Here is a 12,716-nt window from a genome sequence, read left to right as displayed (position 1 = left end):
AATGGTTTGAAACATTGTCTTCTTATAGCCGAAGGCTATCTATAGTCATGTTGAATAAATATTTACATAGCAACATAGGTTTTTCACTTCACAATCCAGAATGTGAATTTGGATTGTTGGGTTATTAGGCAAAATTTTCCATCATCTATGAATTTAAAGTGTCATTTGAAATCTAAAATTTAGCCAAAAAAATGTCAAGTGTTTTAGAAAAAATAGGAATATTAGAAAAATTAAGTAAAAAATGAATACAATTTACATAAAAAAGATTTTCTAATCTGAATGATTATCAAATTGAGTTTTTTTTTACGGAAAAAGGGGAACCTAAGAACAACAAAATGAGAACAAAAATAAATACAGACAAAGAGTTACACATTTTCCCAAACACAAACTAGCACAATAGTCTTGAATAGAACAAAGATTGTCTATTTAATCAGAACAAGAATATGGCAGTTGGATTATCTGGTATTATCTAATACCTGATTATCACTGACAGAGAAATTACAGTTTGGATTTTTTTTTTTTAATCAAGATCAATTATATGAATTTTTCGATTTCCTTAAGCTGTCAAGTCTGGAGAACTTGCGGCTACGCGAATTCCCACAAAACAGCTGAATTCTAACAGCGGAAAACACTTGATCCTGCTGCAAGTACAAGTGGTTTTCTTTGAAAGCTCCTAAATGTAGTCGCCAGGGGCTACAGTGCTCGTGGCTCTAACAGCGTTTTATAACAATGCTCTTATTTTAAATCACCAAAGATCCAACTCTTTAAAGTTTCTCGTTCACAGACACACACAAGAAGTACTAAGAAAAACCAACTTTTTATCGCCATCTTTTCTAAACATATTAAAGATGCCGCTAAAAAGCGGTCATTAACAGGAAAATTCTAATTGAAACTCCTTAAAGTACTGATAGTTTGAACAAGGAGATTATTTTTGTAATTATCTATTGAGCTTCGAAAAATAATTGAACAATAGTATTGCTCAAAGTTCAAACATAACTTTTGGAAACGAACACTTCGGCAAATTTATCTGCAACAGCTAACAAGACGGATTTGTAAGTAATTATAGATCAGGTCCGTGTATAGGGAGGGCTTGGGGCCCAGTCTTCATCCTCGACATTTCAGGGTCTCAAGATTTTTACACATAATTTCTAAAATGTTTACCCAACTTCCCTAAAAATAGACTAAAACAAAAAATATATACCAGTAACATTACTCTGCGAATATATGAACTATATATTGTATTGTTAAAAGTTATTTTGGCTAATAGTTTTTATAAGAATCCTCCGTCGTAATCTCTTAGGAGTATTTTACCAACCAGATATAAAAGTAAACATTTACAAAAAGCAATTATTTCCTCTTGATAAGATTTCACATTGACATTGAAATCGTTTTCAGTTAAGAGCCATTCCTTGGGGAAAGGATCAGCCGGAAGACAATCAGTAGGAAATAAGAATAAATTAAACTAGTAAATAGAAACAATAATCAGTTTAGAATAGACTAGACATGCTTCATTTTAAAATAAGGGGGAAAAGAACAAATTAAATATGGATGTAAACAACTGTAAAGATTAATTTTCGTAAAGAACAAGGAATGAAGGCAATAGGCCTTTATGGCCTGGGCTCAGCTTAATGACTCCGCTTATAAAAATGAAAATAAAGAGTAGAAAATTAGTGCTTTAAGACAAGTTGGAACGTATTGTCCTTATTTATATTTTAATGGTGGACTTCGATGGTGAGCTTGTTGGAGTGCATTCACAGAAGTCTGCCAGCAATACTTTGAAAGAGAGAATTAATGGTCTGCTTGATACCTGTCACCCTTAGCTAAGCGTATTCCTTCTTCAGCGTTGTTTACAAATACGCCGTATCCTGATTCATCTACAGCAAAGCGAACACAGGGCTTACTAGGGTTGTAGACGAATTGTGAGTTTCGAATTTGATAAGCATCAGGATCATCCTTGATGAACCTATGAAATAAAACTTTTATTAGCACACTTAGTGTCTACTCGTACTAATGAGTAGTGTCAATCAAGTTCATCAAGCCTACACCACCTCTACAGTTACAGGCATACTATAATGTTTAGACCGTATACAGCCTACACGGTCGTACCCAAAAATCAATAGAAAGTTCTTAACCCTTATTTAGTTCGAAGACGTAATATTGTGCTTCAGAGTCTTCTTCTAAGCGGTGTTTATTCACTAATTAAATTTGCAGGCGTAGGCACAATTTACTTAGCATGACAAAAACGAAGAAAAACAATTAAAAAAAGACAATACCAAACGAAGGTGATTTTCAGCACACAAACAAAACGAACAGACAGAGCAGATTTTTAAAAGTTCCGCTAATTTGTCCTTGGTGCAAAAGAAGAAACTAACCTTTCAAAGTTACCTCAACAGAAGAAAAAAATGGGTGAAGAAAAACAAACTACAAATGAGAGAAAATTCAAAAATTTTCAAAAAAGGCATGAACTTCATCCCTGTGAGTATGTGAACTGAATTGATGATGGATCTTTTTTTAAAAGAAGATATGTGAGTTTAACCACTTTTTATCAAAATCATAAATAGGATCTTCCAAATATCCTCAGTATCTTTGTTTAAAAAGGTCTTTAAGAATGCACTTTTTTATTTCAATTGCTTCCCTATTTAGGATTTTGTTAATTATTTGTCTTCATCTCTTCGGTTTTTGTTGTACGACATGCATAGCCAGTGTCGTCTCTGAGCGTGTTTATATTTACGTTATAAGGAGTAGGGAGACTGCCACTAACACAGACAAAATGTAATCAGCATCTCTAGCTAAACAACTAAAGGGCAGACATGGGTATACTGTTTAATTTGGAATTCTGTGCTTAAAATAAACAGAAGTTTTCTGTTTGTGCATTGGTAAAATTCACTTTGATGTACGCCCCCCCCCCTTAAAAAATTTTCCGCTGGTAAATTGATATTACTCGATTTACAAACGGTAGACTACTATTGATATTATTTAAAACACTGTAAATATTTCTTCCTAAGTTTAGGATCCTGGACACTGATTTGCAGACTATATCTAGTCGGTCTTATCTGCTATATTTTCTTTAAAAGATATTTAAAAAAGGACTTAGGCTGATTTGGAATGAGGAGCTCAAGAGCAGTGGCGTAATTTCGTCAAAATACTGGGGAGGAAGTTGGAGCCAAGTTTCCCAAATCAAGTGAAAATGACAGTAAAAACTGAAAAAAAAACATTTGGTGCCATGAAAGTACTATATGATACTATATGATAAAATGATATACTATAAAATGATACTATATGATAAAATGATAACTATATGATACTATATGATGAAAGTACTATATGATAAAAGTACTATAAAGGTATTTTAAAACTATATGATAAAATGATACTATATGATAAAATTATAACTATATGATACTGTATGATGAAAGTACTATATGATAAAAGTACTATAAAGGTATTTTAGAGAATTATAAAGGTAAATATATACTAAAGAAAATTGACCCGTTTCTGTTGATGCTTAAATTATGCACGCTAATCTTAGTTTTGTCAAGATTCTTGAAGAAACTAAATTTCAGCTGGGGGGCTCACCGAGGTTTGGAGGGGTTATTTCCTCTTCTCCTCCTGTCCTATAACAAATTACGCCCCTGTTCAAGAGACGTAGCCTAAGAACAATTGTTTTAATTACAGTGGCACAGCGCCATCTTCGATTTGTCATTTAATTTTGACTTCTGCAAAGCCTAAATATCTTGTTGATCGTCATTAATGATGGAGAATTTGGCAAAACGAAAGTAGGGAGAAGCGAATAATGGGAGGTATTTTTCAATTCGTAAAATTTACTAGGTCAATTATGACATTAAATTAGAACTCAAAACACGTACAGTTTTCGAGAATTTATTAAAAAATCACGCTTTTGAGGTTCTAAATCTTTAGGATAGAAACATATTAACTTGTACATATTTAATGGATTGGTGCGTATTAAGTGAGCCAGCATTTTCACTTTCGTTATGTTAAAACATTTTTTACAAAAATTGTGGTAACAAAGCAGAGCTTCAATGCAGTCACAAGATGTGACCAGACGCCAAAGCAGAGAAATCGCAGTAATTATTTTGCACATAGGTAAGGTGATATGAGTAGATTTAAAGGTTTATTAGCTCTATCCTAGTTATTTAGGTTTTTGTAGCAGCCTCTTTTGGGCAGGGTTCTAAATGTTTATCGCATAAGCATTTGCAAATAAATCGAGAGCGATTATGAGTCTCGCGATAGTTCTGAGAAAAAGGAATAATGTATTTCATTTTCTTGCAGAAAAACGTGTCTGTAATATACTTTGTTTTTTACTAAGTGTCTGAGATAACCTGATTTAACGTGATCTACCTATAGCTTTTATGCACCCTACAAAATGAGTAGAATCTTTCTTTGGTATTCCTTGTAGGTTATGCATGTTCAGGGTATAATACATCTCATTCTGCTTAGTATGAGCAGCGATGTGCTTGGGGAGGTTTTTTATCATTGAAAATGCCTTTTTTCGGTATTTTCCTTACAAATTGAAAAAACGACAAATTTAACCGTCACCATAAATTTCCGTTAGTTGACGTCACTGGAGCTGAGGACTAATCTTAGATGCTAGTTTTTCTTCTGCTGTGATATTGCTGTACCATGAAATCATGTTATCATGATTTTTTGATGATCACAGTCTATTCTTGTTCCAAACCAAGCATCATAAACAACAACTTTTGGGGTGTATCACGATTAGCCACTTTAATTTAGAACCACTTGCTCACCACTGACCCTACAAAAGAGTTCTTCTCCATTTTTTCTCCCTTTTGTGTCAATTAAAAACCAGCAAAAAAACTTTAAGCGTACCTGTATATTGATAGTTTGGACTTAAGACTCTTTTCCAACCGACTTTCTACCGACAGAACTTGAAGCAAGGTAGATTGTTCTTCTTTCAGACATCTGAGGTTATAATCTTCATTTTTTAACCTATCTTGAATGTCCAAGGTAATGTTGTTGTCTTTAGAGCCTGATCTAAAAGCGGAAGGTTAAAATTAACCATTGCAAACTAAGACATAATAAAAGAAGGATAATATATCAAATATTGCACAGGCTTAATCAACGATGTCTGCATTTGGGCAAGCAGCAATTGGGAACTTGAAGATTTTTTGAACTTAATAATAATAATAATAAATAAATAAAAATAAGTAAACAAATTTGCTTTAAATATGACCAAAATTTAGGAACAAATCGATCGAAGACCAAAATCTGAAAAAAAAGAGCTTAGCCCAATTTTTTTTTTAAATGTCTTAACCTTCGAAGTTATTTGAAGGCTAATTAACAAAATCCAATGCAAAATTGGTTATTTGTTAGTCCTTCTGGTGATATTCAATAGGTTGTTACAGAAGTTCACAAGAGAACTCGTCTGAAAGCTAGTCTTGAGTTGAAAGAAATTTCTAAAAGGACAAATATTGCCGTAGTAATGCCCCCATTGGTGGTGTCGCCAAAAAACTAGTTCCCACTATAACAACACAAAAAAGGATTTCACAAGAGAGTCAAAAGCTCCGTCAATGGATTTAGAACGCCTAGAAATCTTTTTTTCTAGAAATACCCTTCTGGCAACGTAGATTATCAGAGTATCTTTCAATTTAGTTTTTAACATTCCCTGAAAATTTGAACTTAATACCCTTAGTGGTTCCTAAGATATTGGAGATTCGCCCTTTGGACAACCTGGATGCACATAGCGTCTTCTGATTTGGTTCAACATCCACTAAAACATGTCCTGAAAGTTTCAATTTATTAATCTTAGCCACTCCTGAGATATTGCGTATACGCCCTTTTGACAACATGGATGCAATCTGGATGCATGGATGCAATCAACTATCAGCATTCGCTGAAAGTTTCAACACTAATATGCGTGATCGTGCTTTTTTCAATTCTTGCACTCATTTAAAGTCTAACAGACGAATAGAGGGGGAGTAGGATAAATTTCTCCCCAGGAGCCACAAAACCCAGGAACGGCCCTGATTAGGGCAAGCGGTGGTACTAAACTGAATCGTTTACAAATATATATAGGAGACGAATGGAAAATTTAATAGATTCTGTAACAAATCCATGGGCATTGAATTTCAGCTCCATGTCCCCTTGACATAGAGAGCTATAGTTTACGCTTGCCCTAATCTAATCTTGCTATTTTTACGATTCCACCCTCAAAATAGTAAGCGGTATATAGCCAATAGGAATTGGCTATATACCGCTAAATTGGCTATATAAATCTTAAATATGAAATCTAGGGCAATGTGTATTGTTAGAAAAATTTACTAGGTAATTCTGATGTGAAAAGGTAACGATTGTTGCCCTAATTTGTGTACTTGAATTTTTACAACAGAGAAAAAATTTCCATAATTCTGAGAAGAGGATGAAAAAAACGATGAAGGGGTTGGACCAGACTAAAATATTGACCATTAAATTCCTTATATTTTGAAATTACGATTTCCAGATTTTCAAATACCAAAGCCAAAAACAGTCGAAATCGTGTTTTACCACGGATAGAACCTGAAGTTTTTTTTTTTTTTTGTGTTTGACATTTTTCCGCTGGATAGCATATTGAACGACTGGGCATAAAAATTTACAAGAAGAAACTCCCTCAAAAACCAAATCTTAAATTCTACGAAACCTTATGAAAAAAATTTTTGTTATAGGAAAGCGGTGGTGCTGGATGGCAAAACATTTGACAATACTTGACTATTCAAAAATAGATGGCATTATAGAAGCAAAAATAGCATTCTTACGTTTAGCACAAATTTCTGCTCCTTTGCTCCTCAACTCAGAGAAATATAGAACCTTCTTTTTCTAATCCTAAAACATGCTGGACAACCCCATATCCCCTACTTTGTTACAATCTAAATCCTTGTGCAGAGGCGTCATTAATCCCTGGTCTACACTATTGGGACCCAATGCTTTTCTTGGAGCCATAACAATTTCAGTAACTTAAATAATTTGAAAAGTTAATATTACGGCACAGAAAGACAACTGCTGATTGACATTTTGACTGGAAATTCCCGAGGTTTTTGGGAGATTTATTTCCCGTAGTATGCAATATGACTATAGGCGACATTACGACGCAGAAAAATAACTAGCATATTGACATTTTGACTGAAAATTCCGATGTTTTTGGGAAATTTATTTCCCAGAGTATGCAATGTGAATTTAGGCAACATTACGACGCAGAAAGATAACTACCGTATTGACATTTTGACTGAAAATTCAGACGTTTTTGGGAGATCCATTTCCTGGAGTATGCAATGTGAATTTAGGCGATATTACGACGTAAAAAGACAAGTACCGTATTGACATTTTGACTGAGAAATTTTGACGTTTCTAGAAAATTTATTTCCCGGATTATGGAACGTGAATTCAGGCGACATGACGACGCAGAAAGACAACTGCCGTATTAACATTTTGACTGAAAAATTCCGACGTTTTCAGGAGATTTATTTACCGGACTATGCAATGTGAATTTAGGCGATATTACGACACAGAAAGGCAATTGTTGTATAGACATTTTGACTAACAAATTCCGACGTTTTCAGGAGATTTATTTACCGGGCTATGCAATGTGAATTTAGGCGATATTACGACACAGAAAGACAATTGTTGTATAGACATTTTGACTCACAAATTCCGACGTTTTCAGGAGATTTATTTACCGAACTATGCAATGTGAATTTAGGCGATATTACGACACAGAAAGACAATTGTTGTATAGACATTTTGACTAACAAATTCCGACGTTTTCAGGAGATTTATTTACCGGACTATGCAATGTGAATTTAAGCGATATTACGACACAGAAAGACAATTGCTGTATAGACATATTGACTAACAAATTCCGACGTTCTATGAGATTTATTTACCGGACTATGCAATGTGAATTTAGGCGATATTACGACACAGAAAGACAATTGTTGTATAGACATTTTGACTAACAAATTCCGACGTTCTAGGAGATTTATATCCTATGGTGATCTAATGAGAAATTATGCGATATGGAATCTCTTTATTCAGGTAGAAAGAATCGGGTATATAGCTGGGAAGTAGGGCTCATGATGAATAAGAAAGCTGTTGCTTAGACAACGAAGATTTTAACAATACAATTCTGGTTGTGCGCTTTAAGACAAAAAATGCAAGGTATCATTCTTAGAGTATATGCTTGGCATTATCACTTGTAAACACTGCCAGTGCAAACGAGGTAGTTCTGCAGGGAAGTTAGTAGCTAAAACTCTAGCAGTTTCTTCGGTTCTTTGAACAAATATAAACACGGAACTATCTGTGCATAGAGTAAGCCAAACTCTTCTAATAATAATCATATTTTATCTTTCGTGGTCTAGATACAAAGATGCACTTTTTGTTTAGTGGGATGAGTGTAAAGTCCTATTGCATGGCCTCGCCCCCCTTCCCTTGGAGTAAGCCACAAGAATTGGCTTAAATACTACTCTGTCCACGATTTTCCCCTCCAATGACAGACCACACACAGCTTTTTAGGTTTACTCATTATACTCATGGGTAAAAACGTAGAGATAGGCGCTTAAGAATCTTGAAGATTCTCGCTGAATTCATCTTGGAAATCATTTTTAAAACAAACAGACAAGTATTCTGCTTTCTTCGTGAAAAAAAAGCATAGAAATAATGATATTTTTTACTGCTCTTGTCTTTCAAAAGAAAAGTAAAGATGCAAATTAGTAACAATTTTCCAAGTTTTATTTCAATTTTCACAATTTAATACTTGAACTAATTTTTGACATAATTCATTTTTTCAAAACAAAATTATACTAAAATCTAAAATGAAATACTAAACGAAAAAAAAACTCTAACTCTTCTAGACTAATAAGCGTCAAGAAATATCCAAATATAGCAGTGAAGGTAGATAAAAGCTATCCAACTCCGAAACTTTTGATAATTTTATGTAGCCTGCGTATACTGTCATAGGATATGGCATTCAATCCAAGGGCGTTATTAGGAGGGGGCAGTTGGTATCTATATTTTTCAACTTAGAATTTGAGAAACAGCTTTCTTGATATTCGATGAAATATACCCTTTTTGAGGAATTTTCATTGAATAAAACAAAAAAAATGAAAAAAAAAACAACAAGATTGCCGTCCAAGACTTTGAAAATGTATTTCCCCCCTTACATTTCCGTGATTTGACGCCCCTGTTTTAAGTACGAAGGTTCTATCACAGATTATTTACATCGTCTTTGTTTTCAGTAAAGCACTAAGTCTAATACAACATTAAGAGGAAACGTTTTTGGTATGACAGTCCACATTGGACGATTTCTACATGTTTGCAGTTAGATTCCTGGACTTCACTGCAATAGAAAAATTAAGTTTTTTTCAACAACAATAGAATAGAGGGAATTCTAGAAAATTAGAATTTCTGATTCGCGCAATGACAATTTTATAAATAAACAACCCCTCAAGAAAATATTCTCCCTCCGCATAAAAATCCGCTGATATCTCCCCAAAATTTTTGCAGTAGGTGCCAAGGGTTTTATAGTATATAATTAGAACAAAAAATAATAAAAAACTAAGAAGTCACCTTTCAGAGTATTCTAAGCTTTCCAAAGCCATTCGGATAGCATTTAATGCGAGACGCCTCCTTTCTGTTTCTAGTTGTGATTTAGCCAAATACTGCAACATCAAGGTTCGATCACTCTCTTCGCTTCCTTTTATGCTGTTAGCCGTCCTATTACTCAATTCTGTGGCTGATACATTACACGGTCTGAAAATGATGGAAACAGTAGAGAAAACTTACAGTTAAATTACATTCATATTTTTAAATAGACAGTTGCATTTTATCATAGGTTCAGAACAAAAATATTGGTTCAAAAACTTATATAACGTTGAGACAATAGATTCGGTCCATTTGTGCCATAGGGAACCGAGGACGTATCCAGGACTTTTTTCCGGGGGGGGGGGCATAAGAACATCACATCAGAAACTTTTTCAATACATTTTGTTACGTTTTTAAAAGTCAAACCAAGTATTTTTTTTTTTGGAGGGGGCTTAAACCCAAAAAACCCCTACCCTGGGCACGGACTTGTACGGACTACAGGATTTTAATATTTTTCACGTCATCCACCTATTATTCAAGTTTAAATCCCTTTACAAAAAAAATACAACGCGTGTTTCTACAGGGTGTATTTCTCATTGAATTACCCGTAAACATTTGGTCATATATATATATATACACACATATATATATATATATATATATATATATATATATATATATATATATATATATATATATATATATATATATATATATATATATATATATATATATATATATATATATGTATATATATATATATATACATACATACATATATATATATATATATATATATATATATATATATATATATATATATATATATATATATATATATATATATATATATATATATATATATATATATATATATATATATATATATATATATTGATCGAAAGTTTGATGATCGAAAGTTTTTTGAGGGAAGTAAACAGCGATGTTGAAACTTAAATGAACAAAAATTATTCCTTCACAATAGATCTAACACATATCAATAAAGCTAGTACAAATAGACCAAATAACTATGTTTCCCTGTGTTTCTAGGATTATAGAAAACTAAAGCTTTACGAGAATCACAAAACAATATAGGAGTTTAGGTACAGTAAAAGTAAACCATTTAAGGATCCTTAGAAGTATGAAAATAAAGCATTTTAAAACGTATTTCTTACAATTTAAGATTGTATATTACTCACTATTGGTGTTATAGCTGGTGAGACCAAAATGTTACCTAATCAGTATTATCAATCCAGTATTTCTGCATGCTGATCAAAGACTGCGGTTATTACACAGATATTTAATTTTATGCTTATGATTTTAACATAATTGTATTTGTATACTGATAGTTACTGATGTCACAACTGGAGTAAAACTATGAAGAGCTTTATAGATTAGTTATTGTTGTCAAGCTACGTACTCACTTTTGAATCTCAAGTCAATATTCGTGTTTTTTATGCTTGTCTTTTGTGTTTTCAGTAAAGCGCAAGTTTTCTATAATCCTAGAAACACAGGGAAACATAATTATTTAGTTTATTTGTACTAGATTTATTGATATATGTTAGATAGACTGCAAAGCAATAATTTTTGTTCGTTTTGAGTTTCAACTTTGCTCTTTACTTCCCTAAAAAACTTTGTTTTTTTAAAATTAATCTTTGCCCTTTTTAATTTAAATTTAATGCAGAAGCAACACTGCAATGATATTTTTAATTTTTTTGTGGGGGCCAGCAACCTCATATACGGAATAATTTCTGCTCGTTTTCAGTTGTAATATGGCTCCTTACTTTCGGTTGAAAAAATTTATTTAATTTCTGATCTTTTTTCAAATAATGCCAAGAAATCAATGCTACACAAAATGGTGTACACACAGTTAGGAAAGAGTAACTATTTTTCTAAGGAAGATTTTTAAAGTTTTCAAAACCTAAGCAAAATTTGGTAGGTCTAACTTACTTCACTATACACCTCCCCCCTCACCCCTGATAAACACCAAAAAACATTAGATATACAGGGGTGGAATAGCAATAAAAAAGAGAAAGTTAGAAATTTACCTGGCAACCAGACAAATCTCACAGAAAAAAAAGAAAATGCAAATAGGTTCTTAGTGCTATGATTTCTCTATATACATTACATTCTGTTCTGAATATATTTATTTTGTCATTATATATACATTTTATTCTATCTACTAAATAGTGAAGAAGGAAATAATATGAATAAATAAATATAAGAATAAGTAATCTTTCTTCGAAGATGCAAAATGGTTTCAGAACCATATGCCTACACTTCTTCAACTCTTAAGTCGCAAGGGGTTGGGGTCCGGGGCGTAATTTGTTCCAAAAATAGTGTATGGAACATTTTAAAATCACAGAAAAAATTAACGAAAGAGTGAGTTCGCTGAAAAACAACCATATATAAGATTCATATATAAGATTTCCAATCATGAAAATCATGATTGAAAAAAAATGCCTGATTAAGGAACTGAAGCCTTGCCATTCTGATTCAAAGTCTAACGCGCTTGTAACTGAACTACGGCGGCTGATGATCGAATCCAATCTATTTGTTCTTGTAGGAAGAAGTTGTGTAACTTATAGCCCTTTTCCCAAAGACTATGGAGAGTTATGCCATCACGAAAAGCATAGTTATTGGACCTTATTCAGCAAATGCATTTGTAATTGGCTATTTTAAAACATTAAGTTAATAAAAGCTTCTATTATAAAGAGTGAAAGCATTAAACTATATTTGGCGAAACTCAAGTTCTGTGAACAGGAGGAGGGGAGGGGGTACGCCAAGGGGTAGTCATTTGTCATTTTGAGATTCAATTATTTGTTCTTCTATGAATTTCTTCCTCTTAAGAACATTCAATATTTTAAAAATCATTTTGCGAGCCCCAACGTCGGCTGACCGTGTTAAGGAGTTCATTGTGAATTCTCCCAAAAGACTAATGAGAATTACTAAGGGGCTGGGAGGGGAAGTATACGGGAGGGGTTCTTGTAATTCTCCAGTCAAGGGTTTTGGACCATAACTATTTCAATGATGCCGTTTTATGCTTACAAACTTTTCCACTTAAGGAGTGGCACCATAAGTGCCGTTTTTACTTCTATATGGCACTTACGGATGGTGGAACTGAT

General features: G+C 33.1%; 1 protein-coding gene across 5 annotated transcripts in view; it reads right to left on the bottom strand.

Moving 5' to 3' along the window:
- The window catches only part of LOC136039882 (uncharacterized), a 98,068-nt gene that overhangs the window by 2,141 nt on the left and 83,211 nt on the right, over nt 1–12,716 (bottom strand). For all 5 annotated transcript variants that reach the window (XM_065723845.1, XM_065723843.1, XM_065723842.1 and 2 more), the window contains exons 5-7: nt 9,577–9,759; nt 4,849–5,013; nt 1,808–1,963 (exon numbers count right to left, since the gene is read on the bottom strand). In XM_065723845.1, coding sequence (XP_065579917.1) covers nt 1,808–1,963; nt 4,849–5,013; nt 9,577–9,759 — 504 coding nt within the window. The remainder of the gene's footprint in view (nt 1–1,807; nt 1,964–4,848; nt 5,014–9,576; nt 9,760–12,716) is intronic.

Source organism: Artemia franciscana, chromosome 20, assembly GCF_032884065.1.
Source record: "Artemia franciscana chromosome 20, ASM3288406v1, whole genome shotgun sequence".
Taxonomy (NCBI): Eukaryota; Metazoa; Arthropoda; class Branchiopoda; order Anostraca; family Artemiidae; genus Artemia; species Artemia franciscana.
The sequence above is the reverse complement of the archived record's forward strand: the minus strand, read 5'-3'. Positions and strand labels throughout refer to the sequence as shown.